General features: G+C 46.9%; 3 protein-coding genes and 1 non-coding gene across 8 annotated transcripts in view; 3 read left to right on the forward strand and 1 right to left on the reverse strand.

Moving 5' to 3' along the window:
• The window catches only part of ostn (osteocrin), a 3,509-nt gene extending 604 nt beyond the window's left edge, over positions 1 to 2,905 (reverse strand). Inside the window, exons 1-3 of the mRNA XM_061782275.1 lie at positions 2,121 to 2,905; positions 918 to 1,007; positions 124 to 320 (exon numbers count right to left, since the gene is read on the reverse strand). Of these exons, the coding sequence (XP_061638259.1) occupies positions 124 to 320; positions 918 to 1,007 (287 nt within the window). The 5' untranslated portion in view covers positions 2,121 to 2,905. The remainder of the gene's footprint in view (positions 1 to 123; positions 321 to 917; positions 1,008 to 2,120) is intronic.
• Positions 1 to 7,544, forward strand: part of LOC133482280 (protein IWS1 homolog) — a 22,674-nt gene extending 15,130 nt beyond the window's left edge. For all 5 annotated transcript variants that reach the window (XM_061782267.1, XM_061782268.1, XM_061782269.1 and 2 more), the window contains 2 exons: positions 107 to 373; positions 3,575 to 7,544. The gene's annotated coding sequence lies outside the window, so the exon portion shown is untranslated. The remainder of the gene's footprint in view (positions 1 to 106; positions 374 to 3,574) is intronic.
• gmnc (geminin coiled-coil domain containing) lies at positions 6,118 to 12,931 on the forward strand. Its single transcript, XM_061782455.1, has 4 exons — positions 6,118 to 6,320; positions 10,296 to 10,419; positions 10,509 to 10,613; positions 12,128 to 12,931. Exons 1-4 carry the CDS (start codon positions 6,118 to 6,120, stop codon positions 12,806 to 12,808), a joined length of 1,113 nt encoding a protein of 370 aa, XP_061638439.1. The 3' UTR covers positions 12,809 to 12,931.
• A 3,642-nt stretch (positions 12,932 to 16,573) lies between these two features.
• On the forward strand, positions 16,574 to 16,764 carry LOC133482816 (U2 spliceosomal RNA). Its single transcript, XR_009789968.1, has one exon. It is a non-coding gene; the product is annotated as a U2 spliceosomal RNA (small nuclear RNA).
• The last annotated feature ends 10 nt before the right edge of the window (positions 16,765 to 16,774 follow it).

The following is a 16,774-nucleotide window of genomic DNA, read 5'->3' on the forward strand; positions in this document are numbered from 1 at the left end:
ACAAAAACTTCTTAGAAGAATCAAGTCTTATAATTGTTTTTAAAGGTAGATGTTTTGTGAGAATATAGATTTTTCACACTATTTTTTCCCCCCCTATTTTTTTCAGCGTGTTCTGACCCGTACCCGTCGGCCGCACGTTTGGCGGCGGCGCCGGCGGAAAGTCGATCCAACCGATTCGGCGGCGGCGCGTTCGCCTTCCTCTTGGGCTCCGTCACGCCGTTCTCCGCCTTCGCGGGGCGATCCGCCCGCAGCGGCTCGATACCGCCCGTGTGGGCCGACGAGGCGGGCGCGGACCACGTGGAGGCGGCGCCGTCTACATGCTGGAAACGCCAACACGACACAACGCAGATGGGTGGCATCAGGCTAGTTGCAGGTGCGTTTGCGCTTTGTTGGATTATTCATAATGAGATATTTGTCTATGTGAATACACATTGACATAAATATCAATATGCACCACTTTTTTGAAGTGTTAATATTTTCAAATGATCGCTTCTACAACATTCCTAGGAAATCACAATGTCCCATCACTGGCGCGCAAGTATTAGAACAGGCCGGCGAGCGCCATGTTGGCGATCAAGACTTGATTGATTGATTGAAAAAATGGAATTAATTGTCAATAAATAACAATATCCATCCGTTTTCTGTACCGCTTCTCCTCTCGCGGGCATGCTGGAGCCTATCCCAGCTACAGCTATCTTCGGGCAAGATATATATATATATATATATATATATATATATATATATATATATATATATAAATTCACTCCCCTCGCTTCTGCTAGCGCACGGCAAATTGACACCACAGCGGTCATGCCTTCTGTCTCTGATAGGTTGTTCTTCTCCGGGCGCAGTGGTTTCCCTGCAAACTCTGGCTATAATTATCTTGCTAGCGCGCGTGCGTGCGTGTGTTTTCCGACCTGTTGCGGTAGCGTGAGCCGGCGGCCGTCGCGCTGGGCCACGTTGACGGACAGCAGACAGATGATGAGCAGCGAGCCGCACACGCGCATCTGTGAGCGAGCGCACAACCGTCACTCTTCACACCTAGCGCCTGTCTGTTAGCATATTAGCCTACAAACACATTTGCGCTGCATGCTAACACCTGGAGCAGAATCCACGCACACACACAGAGTCCACTTTTAGCTCTGCTGACGGGGATGAGTATTGTCCAGCAACATCCGGCTAATTTTAGCATTTTCCATCCCTGCAAATAAACGCCTTTTGACTGTCCAAAAAACTAGACACCCCCCCAACCCGAGGCACACACACACGCACGCACGCGCGCACACACACATGGGCAAAGACACATGCCGGCAACATCAAACACAATTCTTGATGACGCACAAGGTAGGGTCACGTGTGCGCACACACACACACACACACACAAATCAATTGTTCCATTCACAAAAATGCGCCGGTCTTGCCCGACTTTCATCTTCAACATCAGCCGAACTTTATTACAGATGTGAAGTATTTTGTATGAAAAGTGACATTCAAATTTACACTGGGGAAAATCAACCCTTTGAATTGACTGAACTGGAACACGTTCATCACTTGCACATAATTCAAATCATTTTGAGTAACGTTATTGGATTACTTTGGAGGGAAAGAGGGCAACATTTTGTCATCTTGCAAACACTTCAATCACGTGCAAGCGAAAATTTTAAATACACGTTATGAGACTGGGAAAGACATTCTTCTTCTTTTTTCCAAAAAACGTCCGGGTATGGCAAAAGACAATCTTTCCTCAATAAGCCTTACATGGGTAAAGAAAGGTTCAAGACAAATAATATAGTTTGTGTATTTTCTTGCGTAAAATGATTCCGTGACATTAAGACACGTGCTGAGTGACACGCGTGTCCGCGCTTCAGGAGAAGTTCCAAATATTGTTATGAATATGAAAACAACACCAACACGCAAACATCAAATCATGCAGAAAAGCTGCGAGGATTTCTGTCTAAAAAGGGTCAAATGTCAACTGGCCTTTTTAAAAATCATTGCTCCAATCAATGAATAGCGCAAGTCTTTTTGAAACGACGTCAAAGTCGAGCGATCAAACTGAATTGAAAAGACAAAAAGCGGAACGGCACACGCAGAGACAGACGCGCGCGCACGTGTCTTACCTCCAGCGTGTCCTCCGGTGTGTCGCCGCCTGCGGCCTCCACGTCAGGTTTTATAGCAGCCGCCCGCCCGCCCGTCCGTCCTCCCTCGTGACCTCACTTCCTGTGCCGCCGTCACTTAGCTCGAACTGCAACCGCAGCGTTCCTCCCTCGTCTCCTTTCCTTTCCCTCGTGTCCTCGTCTCCTCCGTACTAAAAACTCCTCCAACTTTGAACACTATGATGACGCTCGCACAGCCAAAACATGAACTCCTCCGGCATTGATCGACTTGAGCTGAAGCAGCTGTGAGGATTTTGCAACAATCGATCGATTCACGACGAACGGCTTATCAAATTAATCGACAACTGTTTTGATAATCGATTACGGGTAATCGTTTCGAGAGCTCGTCGAACCGCAAATTGTCCAAATGGTCGCAAATCTCAACAGTAAATTTCTCTCGTCCTCCACGTTTGCAGGCTGATTATCTTTTGTGTTGAATCCAAAGAAGTCTTGTGCTAACATCTTCTTTTGCTTTGGAAAACAAAGATCGATATTTTTGCCGATCTTCGGACGGATGTTACGGACCGAAACCACAAACTGAATCATCATCAATTTGTTTGTGCGTATTTTTCACTGTCAATTTTCACTGCCGAAACGTATTTGCCGAAAATAGCCCAAAAGTGCATTTTTGACTTTTTGGGTGAAAATAAAATGTCACATGGATAACATGTTACATGTTATCTGTCACCCGCTGGCGCGTGCGAGTTACGAGTTACGAGTTATGAGTTACAGCGTGACGAATCATTTACGATTAAAGTGGCACTCAGCCGATAGCCGTGTTTTGTTTCTAAATACATTACATGTGTTTGAAGATAAGTGCTGAAAACGTGACATAACACAAGACCTCGTGTTACGGCTCGGTGGATAACTAGATACTAGTGAAGCGAGTAAATGTTAAATAACACATACATTCAACAAACGACTGGTAACGTAAACACATGAATCACAAAGCTAAACATCGAAGGTGCACGTCGCGATGAATTACGTGCTGCGTGTTCCGTGAATGGTTCGAAGAGCGGACGCGATTTTGGGCTGTTTGTGTCGCCACGGGCACCGGCGCCCGAGCCGTGCCACCCCCCCGGGGGGGCCCGGCGACCTCCGTCTCCTCGTCTCGCTCGCTCGCCCGCATTGAGAAAACACACCTGCGCTATTAATAGCAGCTAACGCGGCAGTAATGACGGAAATAACCGGGCGGCTAATTGGCGACGACCTTCTCGGGTCGCGCCGATGTCCTTCCACGCCGCACCGCACTTTTCCTCCCTGGTGCTTTCCCGAATGCATTCATATCAGTTTCCAATTTGCACACACACACACACACCATGTTGCTCCTTTCCAAGAAGTGATGTGGGCTCTGACTAATACCTGGGAAAGAGTGCGTCACCTCAGCTGGTTCCTAACGAAGCCACTTTGCTCGGCAGGTTCTGCTTCCACACCGTGAGCCAATGGAGAAAGAAAATGATTCCGCTCCGTGTCAGAAATTTTGAGCCAAGCTATCCCGGACGGACGTCTTGTGGCTCTGCACACGCAGAACTTTTTTGTGGTCCCGTTCCAGTTTGTAACTCTTAAATCCGATGTAAACTCAACTATCTGTGGTTTTGAACTCATTCCTCTTCTACCTTAACGCTCTAGTGTGGTTCTGACTTCAATCCAATCAACTCTCTGGCTCTGAGGTCCCTGGAACCTCACCTATCTGTGGTCCTGATCCAATCCCCTTCAACGTCAACAATCCCTGGTTCTGAACTAAATGCCTCTAAACCTTACCCTTGTGGTTCTGACTTACAGTGGGTACGGAAAGTATTCAGACCCCCTTAAATTGAAATTGAATCACGAGGTTCTGAACATAACAGTGATTCTATAAAGTGGCTCTTCTCTGTTCATATCCATCTTGTTTGTGTTAGCCGTGGACATAAGCGCTTTCTTCCCAATTGAGAATCATCGTTCAAATTTCTGAATCGCTCAGCTCAACATCATCGTGAGCAATGTGATAAAGGAATATGAGCCATTCATGTAGTCAACGTTTTGCTGGTTCCATGGACTTTGTGGACGTCCAATTCAATTCCAGGACCTCGTGTTGGTTATGTTTCATCTATTTGTGGATTTAATTGTAACACAATACACACACACACACACACACACACACACACACACGCGAGCAGGCGGAAGTATCCAATCTCTCCAGCCGCCGGAACATCTTGTTCGAGCTCAACAAAAAGACGTTTCCGACGCACGGGCATTGGCGCGCGCCGGCAGCGGCCTCACTTGAGCAGCCTATGGGAGGACTCGCAGGCCGGTGATGTCGCCCGCCGCGCGGGTAGGCATGCCGCCGGGCGACACCCGAGCCCTGTCGGCTTTCGCGCGGTGTCGGTAACGTGTCATTACTCCCGCTGCGCACTGTGGAAATAATGGGCACGATATAATGTTTGTAGGCAAATGTAACAAGACCACAATTCTTCGCAGGAATGAGGGCGGGACGTCGAAACTCGGATTGGAAGTGAGAAGCATTCATGGGGAATATCCCTCAACCGCTTCAATCGTGGGATTACGAACACGATTTCAGTATTCGCAGTAGCAGCGTTAGTAAACGGGACATACGGTCGTGTCTTGAGATTGATCGATTTGATTTGGTGATAGCGTTTGCACATTTGCAGGAACAGCGCAATGTCCATTGAAGGCAAGTCAAAAGTGTGACAAAAACTGTTCCAGTCTTTCCATTTGATTTATGTATGTTGGGCTTTTGGGGGGAGGCCGGAACGTGTCAATGGCATTTGCATTCATTTCAACGAGGGAAAAATGATTTGCGATACGAGTGATTTTAGTGACGAGCGTGCTCGCGGAACAAATACAACTCGTATCTCAAGGCGCCATTTGAATGTGTCGTCCACGCATAGCGGCCGTGCGCCTGGACTCCGAGCGCCGCGCCCGCCCGCCCGCCAGTTGTGAAATTGAACAAGCGAGGAAAGGTTTCATTATTGTCGGGGGTCGAACATTCCAGAGTATCGGAGCCCAAATAGAGAAGGCTCTCGAGTCCGGAACCCGCGGCCTTCTTCTTTAATCGGCATTGGGTCCGGGAAGCGCTTTCAGACTCTTTTGTAAATAAAGGAAAAGACAAATCAACTTAACGGAACATCAAGTTGACTTCTTTGCTCTCTGGGTCCCCGACAGACCGGCGTGTCGCGAGTGTACGAACGTTCGTTTGACTCGGCGATTCAATTTGACACTTGACGGAGTCGAAGTTTTGGCTTGACAGCAGGTTCTTTGGAGGTGTGTCGGCGTTGTCTCGCTCGCTCTTTCTCGTCGCCTCCAGCTCTCAGCGGGCGACCGTTGTGGACAGCAAAGGCGTCTCAGCTTAGCTGAGATTAGCGGCAACGAGCCCGCGGCTAATCAGCGCTTTCCTACGGTCACGCGTACGCACCAAACAGAGAACAAAGTCGGTGTGTGTGCGCGCGGCAGCATTTCTTGCTTGTTTTTGAGGGGGTTGTTAATTTCTGCGTGCAGAAGTCAAACAAACGGTCCAGCTTGTTTTGACTTCATCTCCACAGGGGGCAACACACACACTCAAGATTAACCAGGCAGGTTCACACGCTCACACGCTATCATGACACTTTTGTGTTTTTGTTGTAGAATTCATTCAAGTAGTAACCTCAGAAAAGACGAACTATTTTCTGGGCGTTTTACAAAAACACACACATCAGGTTAGTTCAAGTCTATTTTGTCTCAATTTCAACAAATAGTTACATTAGGTTGGTTGCCTTGCTGCGTTTTGCGAAGTACCGTCAGAGCGGAAACGAACCGCTCGTCAGCTAGTTATCCGTAAGCGGCTCAGGACTCAGGACTCTTTGATGGTTCTTTGCGTGTCATGAGTGTGATTGACAGGTCAAGTTGTCAGTTGTTTGTGACTCGAAGGCTAGCCTCATGTGTTCCGATGCAGTTTCCCGACTGTTTTCGACGCGAAAACGTCATAATGAAGGCGACGGGCCGTCCGCCCGCGTCGGCGGACTGCCGGCAGCCGCCGCTGTTGTCCCGTCCCGCCCTCATTAGGCTCCCGGCGGGGAGGCGGAACGGGAGGCGGGGCGGGCGGGATTTAGCATCTGTGCTCACTCCACTTGGTCCAGTTCTGGTGGTGGGATCCCGAGACCCGGGTCTTCCCCGCATCCAGGAGGCATCGTAAGCAGATGCCCGAGCCAAACTCCCATCTTTTTGAGATTGGAGTGAGTGCGATATTGCGGTCGCACTACCGGGATGTACCCGTGTTCCGAATTCAAACTCATGTTCAGTGGGACTCGGCGCTTTCATATACCTCCAATTAACGCCCAATCAAATTTCAAATTGCTTTTCCTGACTTTTTGAGCGATTGAGCAGAAGCCTGAAGTGTTTGTGCTCAGACTCATTGCTATTTGGAACTGTTCATAATTCCCTCCACCTTGACTAAGGCCCCAGTTCCAGTTCCAGTTCCCGTGTTCTCGACGCTGGCACCGCCACGCTTGCCGGTGCCGTCCCGGCTTTCTCTTTCGGTGATGAATAGTGTTGTGTTTGCGCCGGAGATAACGTTTGAACTTCTGGGCCAAAAGTTCAACCTTGGTTTCAGAATTTTGCAAAAACGCACTTGAAATCTCCCAAACGGATGTGGGGAAATGTAGATGGGAGAATGAGGGCCTGCCCGCTCGCCGGCCGCCCGCCCCCCCGAGGTCCGGTGTCCGCTCGAGGCTAGCAGCTGGTCGCTGGGTAATCCCGCGTCCCGCCGCCGGACGTGGGCAAACGCGGGTTTGTCCGACCCCGGCGGACCCCGGGGGCTAATTGGAAAACGAGAGGCCCAAAGCATCAAAGTGGTCACCTGCTGAGGGACACGCCCGTCTGACACGCGCACACACGCGGTGACCGCTGACTTTGATCGGCACATATGGCGAACACAAGGTTATTGTGCCATCCCATAATAACGTGCACGAAACACCTGACGGTCGCTCAGTGGACTTCGGAAAAGCACCCGACGCCAAACGCAGCGGCTGCAAACAAAGGTGAGAAAAGCGCAACAGTTAGCTACAACTATTTACCAACGGTGCCGCAAAGCATGCTGGGAGTACCGTTTCTTTCCCCGTCGCTACAATACAGGGTGATTAGAAAGTAACTCCCTATTTTAAAATGCTTATAATGTATTCATATGTTGTAATATGTTTCTCATTTTTGTTTGTGTATGTTCCGTGATGTATGGAAATGAAATACATAAATGAAAACGACTTTGGAAGAACTTGGAGGGCGAATACGAGAAGTTACATCTTCCATCCCACAAGAGTTCCTTGCGAAATCAGTTTCACGCGGTTCCCAGGCGGCTTGAGAAAGTGCTGGCTCACGCTGGCGCCCATATCCAATTTCAAATAAACGCCATGCAATACACTTTCTTCTCATGTTCATTTCTTGTAAGAAAAAAAATTGTCAAGTCAATAGTGCGCATTATACATAGGTATAGGGGCAAATGGGAAAAAAAACGTTCACATTTTAGAAATGTATGCCGCCACCTAGAGGTTATAAAAAAAAGTATTTCATTCCAATATGAATGTATGGGGAATGTATGACTGCATAGATGTACAGTTGTGCTCATAAGTTTACATACCCTGGAAAATGTGTGAAATAGTTTTTTTAAATATGACTGACTGAACAACAACCATCATTCATTTCTTTATGGTTATGTTTTGTTTAATGATAATGCTTTTCTGAAATGCTTGACAGTTTAATTGGAATCCCATTAAAATAAAATTAAACCTGTTTCGCCTGGTCCTTCGTGTTTTCTTTAAAGAATTGCACCCATCTTACAAATTCTGCCCAGGTAATCAAACATAAGAGCATAACTGTGTGTTTTCTCATTTACTAAATAAAAGTAGGGCTGTTAATTTCAAAATAAGAGCAAGTAAACTAAAAAAAAGAATTACGTTCAAATAAAGTGCTTTACTTCAGAATAATTTGGGGCAAAAAAAATTAACAAAATACAGATACTACTTCATGTTTTGATCATATGGGTAGAAGCAAACTCATGCATTGTAAAAATGCATTATACATAGGTAGAAGGGTTTTCCAGAATTCTGAGGTCAACTTTGGGGGAAATTACGGTATTTAAAAATAGGGAGTTACTTTTCAATCACCCTGTATATTCTGACGAGTTCCACTAATTACATTTCAAGATATCGCCAATTCAGCACAATTCAAGATATCTACGTCTCTCTTTTCGGATATCCAAAATCAAGTTTTGACTGGGCGAATTCAAAATGTTGATATCTCAAACTGGGTTTCCACCAGGCCGGGGTATCAAACTGTTTTTTGTCGGGGGGCCACGTTAGAGTTCCGGTTCACCTGCGAGGGCCACTGTGACTGAAACCATATCAATGTTTGTCTCATCATGTTCGAAACATATACACAACGATAGCGGGTTTGACATCCAAAGTCAAGGATAATAGTTTGTTCAACGACTCTTCAAGTTACTGTAACTTGCTAACAAAAAATGTTTGTAATATCTCGTTATTATTTATTACATATGACAATTTGAAATTTTGGTACAGATTTGAGCAAGAATCCTGGAAGTTGCTGCACATGATTTGCTTTGGTGGGCCACATTAAATGATGTGGCGGGCCGGATTTGGCCCCCGGGCTGCGAGTTTGACACGTGTACGCTCGGCAAAACTATATTCCAGTTTTGGGGGACTCAAACTCTGCCGAGCTGCGATGTGAGAAAATGTTTTGGATTTGTTTCTGAAATCAAGTTGGAGTTGAGCGTCCTTGACTCGTCACCTTTTGTCCTCATCTCGTGTCCTAGCGCGCCTTCACCCTCGTCTCCTCGTGTCCTTCCTGTCCTGGCGTTGTCTCCGTCGTGGTTTGATGAGCTCGCTTTTTTGTTCATTTGTTGAAATCATCTGCTGCTCAGGTGTTTTCCTACCTGCGTGGAGGCATGACGTCACAACAGCCCTTGGATGTGATTGGGCGAGCTGTGTGTGTGTGTGTGTGTGTGTGTGCGTGGCGAGCTTCGCGCCCTCTTCATCTCTTCTCCTCGCTTATGTTTCCGCATTTAAACATTTCAAACTTTTTCTTTGTATTGACTCGGTGGGACTTTGGAAGTGCGCGCGTGCACGTGGCGCGTGTCCGCGGGTGAGTTCACGTACGCGTCGGTGCCTTTGATGCTTCGCGGGAAATGTGTGACTTTTCTATTCTGTCGTTTTTCATTTATGATGCTTGGAAATGATTTGGGAATCTTTGACTTCGGAGCAGAATTTGTGCGTTTGGTGAGTGTAAATGTCGGCGGATTCCGACAGCAAACATGATTCGAATGTTTGCAGTGCACGCGAAGCACATTCATGTAAAAAAAAAAAAAAGAAATAATTAAGTTCAAGTTGCGTCATTCAGCGTTAGCGATTGTTAAAATATGACTCATTTGAACGTTTTTTTTTTTTTTTACAGCATTTACAGCATAGCTATATTTCTGTTTATTTTACAGAGACAACAAAAAAAACATAATGTCAGCAGGGAATTTAAGGAAAACAGTAAGCTCATAATTATACATTTAAAAGATGTTTATAGAGTGTGTGTGACTTTCCATTTCAGTCTCCCCGGAAAATATGTGCATTTTTATTTTCATGGGATCTTGTGTTATTTTATGTTTTCCTTTGTTTTCTTTAAACTCTATTTGTATTCAGTGTTATTATTTCTATTGTAGTTGTACGTTTTATTCTATTTCATTTAAATAAAAAAATAATAATGTATTTTAATATTTGTATTCAATTTCATTTCAATAATAAAAGACCGTTTTAAATGTTAGTCAAATAAGGAACGTTTTTAATCAGGTTATTTTATTGCATTTTTACAAAGGGGATGTTTGGCTTTTTATTATTAATAATGATAATCTACAGCATATATGTTTGACTCCCCTTCAAGAGGGATCTTGGCGCCGCCCTTGTTTCCGTTTCCATGGAAACCCTAACCTCCACGTGGGCCCCTGTCGACCATTGTGACGTCATCGACGCCGGAGAGACGCGTCACAATTCCGCGCGCGTGTGGGGTCTGTCCAGAAAAACAGGATCTTTATATTTGACATTTGATTCATTATAATTTTGATTGCTGATTATGCCGTGATGTGGTCACCTCTTAATGTATTTCGGCCTCAATTGATGTCAAACGTTTGTGTGTGTGTGTGTGTGTGGCAGAGGCGTGTGTGTTGAGCAGGTCTCCCCCTGCCGGTGGGTTGTGGTCAGAGCAGTTGCCGCCTCACCTGCACAGGAACAAACAGGTACGCCACGTGTTTGTCAGCCAAATATGCTAGCTTAAATGCTAAAGGTGGCGCGCACGCGTGTCTGCGTACGGACCGGTCACCGGCAGCTTGAGGACGCGCTGCGGCGGCGGGACGAGGAGATGGGTCGCCTCCGGGACGAGAACGACAAACTGCGCCGATTCCTCGACCGGTCGTCCGGCGACCTAAACCAAGTGAGACAAACACCGTTTTCAGGATAGACGTAAACGACCGACCGGTCGCCGCTCGCTGTCGGGACACGTTTCGACAAACGGCCGTTCGCGGTCGCATTACCACTTGGAGGATCTCACAAAAGTGTGCACACCCCTGTCGCGCGTGTGAGCGCGACCGCCTCACGGCTGACGCGGAAACACTAACGAGTCGCATGCAAAATGGCCGATTGGGCGCAATTTGGATATTTTCACTTCGCTGCGGACACGAACAGACATTTTCCAATAATTTATTGAAATACCAAGTCTTGCTTTTAACACAATAAAGTCTTGATTAAGCAAGCATACCCTCCCCAAAAAACAACAACAAACAGAAAATTTCAATCCGCGGGTTCCAAAGCGCGAGTACGCGGCGTCCAACGTAGATTCAATTCTGTTGCGAGCGGTTTCAACTTGAATGGCTGCGTTGTAATATTCGGACTCGCCTCCTAAAATCCACATTCGCTGTTCGTCTTGACAGTGACGAATGACTAGCGAATCACAATTGAATCAGAATCAGAATCATCTTTATTTGCCAAGTATGTCCAAAAAACACACAAGGAATTTGTCTTCGGTCGTTGGAGCCGCTCGAGTACGACAACAGACAGTCATTTGAGTATTTGAAAATCTATCTATCTATCTATCTATCTATCTATCTATCTATCTATCTATCTATCTATCTATCTATCTATCTATCTATCTATCTATCTATCTATCTATCTATCTATCTATCTATCTATCTATCTATCTATCTATCTATCTATCTATCTATCTATCAGAGCACCATAAAAGATGCATGATGCATTTTGGCTGTTGCGTTTTCGCAATCAACACGCTTCTTTTTCGTTTCAAATGGCTTACTTGAACCAGGATCCCTCACCGCATCGTGGCCGTGGTCTATTTTGCACAAGTCTTGGTGTTGTAAATGTGTAAATCCTCACTTGCGGGCTAGGAACATCTGCTTCTACTAAGCCAGCTTGTTAGCTTAGATGGTAGTTAGCGGTAGCTGGCTAGCTCTGGTCAATCATCTGTCACGATGTGTTGAATAATTCTTGCGTAACTTCATCCAATTCATCTGCCGCGGTCGCAGTCTACCGAGAATATCCGTGCAGTTCCTCGTCATCGGACGCTTCGTTCGTCTCGGGGTAGACGGCTCCGCTATTGTACAACTACGCGTGCGCAATAAGTCGAAATGGCGGCGGAAGTAAACAACGGAAGTTGCCGCAGAGCTTCGCTGCATTGGACCTCGTCAGAATAAAATATATCGGCTACTTCGATTCGTTTTCATTCAAATGAGAAAATTCAGGATTCGTTTTTTTTCAAGCAAACTTGTGAAAGAATCCAAATTGCCACTCATTCGTAGCGGTACTGTGTTGCGTAATTTTGAGGGGAGGCCTGCAGAACGGGAGGGTACCACCTGGACTGGAAAAAAAAACAGGTTTTTGACACTGTGAAGAAAGGAAGTACTCAGAACACAAATAAATGTTGTCGTTGTGCAGAAGTTGAGCGCCGACAGAACCAGGAATCTGAACCGGAATCGGCCGTACCACGTCGGACGGTTCCAGAACTCCGCTCGGCGCCACCTTCAGGTCACCAAGCACGTTTGTCGGAACCTTAGCTCCGAGTTCAGTTCTACCGAGTTCAGTTCCGACGAATCCGGTACCGCCGCCTCCGAACCTGCGCCTGACCTTTGGGTTCTGAGGACTCTCGGTCTGAAGGACCCGGCCACCGTCGACACGTCCTCACCTCTCACCCGCAAAATCGAGAGCCACCGGTCAGACTTCAGCCACGAAGGTCCGCAAAGTCCTCCCGCCTTCTCGGCGTCCACTCCAAACCGCAGCGGTCCGCCCCCAGGACACCTGTTTCCCGAGGAGACTCGCTTCGGCCAGGCTCCTTTCAGCGATCCGGTCCCGAACTGGTCCCGTACCCCGCAGACTCCATGCCGAGTCAATTGTCCCGAAGGGGGACGTCCGGACTTGGCCTTTGCGATGTCCCTGAGCCCAGCCAGTAGCGTGAAGACCCTCAGCTACCCTCAGGGGCAGGCCTTCGTCAGGACGGATCCCAAAGGAGGCTACAACTTCACCTGGTTGCCTACACACACCTCCAGAAACCAGGACCTGGGTGGTGGACTTGATGGGCCACGCAAACCCCAAGACCTAAGACTACTTCATGGAACCTGACTCATAGATTATCATTCACTTATGCCTAACTCAGAACCAGTTTGTCTCCCTGAGGCCACCGTAGCCAAGTGTGTAGGTTGCTAAGCTAATCGTTGTAGTTAGAAATAAACATGTTGATGTACAGTGGAAGCCACAGTTTCCTATGATTCTGTTTTGAACCTTTTTTTTGGGAGGGGGGGTCTAACTTTTGGCCCGGTTTTCATACATCCGTGTGGTTTTCGTGCAAAAAACAACAACAAAAAAGGTGACTCTGTACGTCAACTCCCGAAATTGATACGCGCTCATTTGAAGAATTTCATAAGTTGTGTATAAAATAGGGATGCAACTAATTATTGTTTTAATATTAAATTAATATTTTAAGTTAAATGAGGTCTCTAAAGGATGAATCCATTCTGAAAATCTTTGTTGAATAATTTGATAACCAATCAGTTGTCGCTTAATCGATTGCCGCACCTCTAGTATAACGTGTTCAACAGACGGCAAGGCATATTCCGCAATGCAATTAGCAACTCGAGAAAATAACAAACCTCCCGGTCTGCTCGGCAACATTCGTAACATCCTGCCAAAAGTCAGACCTTCAGAATAAAAGCCTGGCAATATTATGACCGTTTTGCCACACTTTCTCGGGCCACATGCTTATGGCTGATTTAACAGTCACGCAAGTGTTTTTTTATGTAATGTCGCAATAATGTTATTTTTTTAAATATATGTACTTTAGATTTTTGGGTGTTGTTGGGGTTATCGGAGGATATTGCTTTGGATCTTGGTTGTAGTCAGACTTTCAGGAACGGATTTCTCTCCCGAAAAGCGAGCTTCCACCTCCCATCCATCCATCCTTTTTCTGTAACGGGTCTCGGGCGGGCTGGCGCCTATCCCAGCCATCTTCGGGCGAGGGCCGGGGTACACCCTGAACTGGTCGACAGCCAATTGGAGGGCACATAAAGACAAACAACCATTCGCACTCACATTCGCACCTACGGGCAATTTAGAGTTGTCAATCAACCTAGCATGCATGTTTTTGGGATGTGGGAGGAAAGCGGCGTGCCCGGAGAAAAGCCACGCAGGCACGGGGAGAACATGCAAACTCCACACAGGCCGGGCCGGGGATTGAACCCCGGACCTCAGAACTGTGAGGCAGACGCTCTAACCCAACGTGTCGACAATTCAGAACAAAATATATTAATTATTATTATTAACAAAATGATTATTACATTGGAATTAAAATGTAAGCATAATTTCCGACTATTCGACCGGACGCATTTGCGCCGAAGCGCGTTAGCATGTTAGCTTGTTAGCTCCCTGCCCGTGTTTCCCAACAGTTGGCGGTCCACGGCTCCCCGGAGCCCACCGCCACTCCCCCGCCCGGCCCTCACTCCGCAATGGCGGGGAGGCCATCTCCCCGGGGGCCCCCGAGAGAGCCAGCCCGCTCCCCCGAGACGGAAGCGGCGGGTCCGAGCGCTCTGTGGCTAATAACACGGTCGGCGAGGGGGCCGCAGATGCCGGCCAGATTGCCGGCCTTTGAGCGGAACGCGGGAATGCGAAGGCGGGTGCGGCGAGGATCCCGCCGAGATCACACGGAGATCACGTCCGGCCTCTCCGCCGACGGCTCATTAAGGAGGACGGACGTGAAACTCAATCCGTCCTCGGACGAGCGTTCTCGCGCAAGTCGACAGCTTGAACGCTCGACGCGGCCGACAGCACGACGCCCACCGGCCACCGTTCTCACACACACACAAAAAAACACTAATGAGTTGACACTTCTCACATCTCACTTCTTCTTCTGGCCCTGAAAAGCCCTGAAAATGCTTGCGGTTCTTTGTGTCCAATGAAACTAACGCTAACCCTACACTGGCCTCAATGGCTCACGTCTCCCACTACTCTGGAACGCAACCCTGACCCGAAATCCGGACTCTTTGTCTTTTTGCTCAGGCTTCAACACAACACAAACGCTTCAAATTGATTGGCTTCTTTGTCTCCAAATCAACCCTAGCCCCGGTCCTCACCCTTGAACCCGAACTCCCCCTCAAGCCTAACCCCAAGCCAGGGGTCAGCGACCTTTTCCAAATCCAGAGCTACTTCTCGGGTTCTGGCTTCTTTCAATTCACAAGCGGCGAGGCGGCGCCCCGGATGCGTCCGCCGACCGAGAGGAGCCGCGGTTAGTTTGCGAGCTGGCTGCCGGCTAGCGCCTGTTGTTGCGGCGTTGAAATACGGGCAGGTGCCTGAATATTGGAACATGGACCTGTTGGTGTGGCGAGTGAAGCAAAATCCGCACGGAATGTAACCCAAAATTGATGAGATTGCAATCTGAAAGACATTATTTAGCATAACCTTACGAAATTCTTCTGAATTGATGAGCCTCAAATTATTACATTGGATTCAACTATATTTTATGTAAAATTACATTGCAGTACGGAAAAGTCCATTTAATCCAATCTGGAATGTTTTATAATCAAGCCCTTTTCGTAAGGACTCTGAGATATCCCCGGTGACAGTGAACGCAGCTTTGAAAACAAGTGGTGTGTGTCGACAAACTACTACATAAGCTGATACATCCCCTTCTTAATGACGTCCGTCTCCATTTTAAAATAGCTACGGTGCTGATTTGTTTTCTTTTTTTGGTTGCAAATAAGTTGTATTGTTGCATTTTTCGTTTACGTAACGACACCGAGACGTCCCACGTGACCGCGAACGTCACCTCGTGAAGGCAAATTGCCGGGCAAGCTAGCGCGGAAAAATTGGGATTTTCGCCGAAGACGACTGACGCAAAATATTGCTACACGGACAAAAATACTCGAAATGTTGGGCGTTTTCAAGCAAGGTAAATTGGATATATACGTCCCTTTCTACCGAGCAGGTAAACTAATTAATCCTCCATTAGCATTAGCATCATCCTTCAATTGAATTTCCTCAACATACGCACGCTATTTTACACCAGTATGATACCCTGACTGACACTTGAGAAAATATATGAATGTTTTTGCTTCATGTTATATTTCATCTCAGTAGGGAAAGGAGTAATGATCCACATTACAGCCTAATAACGTGTTAGCGATTGATGCAAGTCAAATACGTGTGTGTAGTTCACCTCCACTGCGATGGTGGCGCTATGGTAGTAAGACTTTTCAATTGCCAAACAGGAAAAACAGGAAGTAATTACATGTAGTCTATATTTCGCGTCTTTTTTTCGAAACAATGTCGATCGAACAGTAAACTGATTTTCACCACAACATTATACAAAAATAGTGCGTTTGTGCATCGTTATAAGAAAACAACTCGGTGTTTTCTTTGGCAGTGGAGGACTATTTTGACGCTATTGAGAGAGTTATGTTTATCGCTAAATTACTGTTGGTTCGACGCGGAACACGTGACCTATGAGCGCGTCCTGTGCATTCTTTTCATTTATAGAATGAAAAGCAACACAATTGTCCCTTTATGATTTATAATGCATGTTTATTATAATTAGAAACCCACCGTTGTGTTTTTTGCGTGTCGAATAACATTGTGACGCCAGTGTATGAGATAAGTTTATTGCTGCTTTCCGATTGGACCAATGTGGGTCACCTGACCCACAGGAACCAGCATTTCCCAAGCATTTGTTTCATATAATGGGGGGAAAACAACACGTTTGTCCCCATTGTCAATTAAATTGTGTGCAGATGTTGTTTGGCGTGTAAATATGTCTTATTGGCGATAGTTGACGTGTGTCACCGTCACTGTAGCTCGTAGTGTCGGGAGTGAAATGGTCCCCCGTGGCGTTCTGGTGTTATCGCTTCTCGGCCTTTTGGCTAAGATCAAGTGTAGTATCTGTTCTTATCAGTTTAATATCTGATACGTCCCCTATCCGGGGACCATATATTAAATTGATTTTTGGAACTGGGAGATGGAATAGGGGCTTGCTCCGTCCACTCCACGCATCGACCTGGTATTGCAGTACCTCCAGGAACGGTGCACCCCCTCTGCTGGTTC

The sequence above is a fragment of the Phyllopteryx taeniolatus genome, chromosome 8, assembly GCF_024500385.1.
Source record: "Phyllopteryx taeniolatus isolate TA_2022b chromosome 8, UOR_Ptae_1.2, whole genome shotgun sequence".
Classification (NCBI taxonomy): domain Eukaryota; kingdom Metazoa; phylum Chordata; class Actinopteri; order Syngnathiformes; family Syngnathidae; genus Phyllopteryx; species Phyllopteryx taeniolatus.

What these genes read in the sequence shown, in the direction of transcription:
- gmnc (XM_061782455.1), top strand. Translation starts at nt 6,118, where the DNA reads ATGAAGGCGACGGGCCGTCCGCCCGCGTCGGCGGACTGCCGGCAGCCG. An exon ending in CCCCGCATCCAGGAGGCATC is followed by an intron (nt 6,321 to 10,295) that starts GTAAGCAGATGC and finishes TATTTCGGCCTC; the next exon opens with AATTGATGTCAAACGTTTGT. An exon ending in ACCTGCACAGGAACAAACAG is followed by an intron (nt 10,420 to 10,508) that starts GTACGCCACGTG and finishes GGTCACCGGCAG; the next exon opens with CTTGAGGACGCGCTGCGGCG.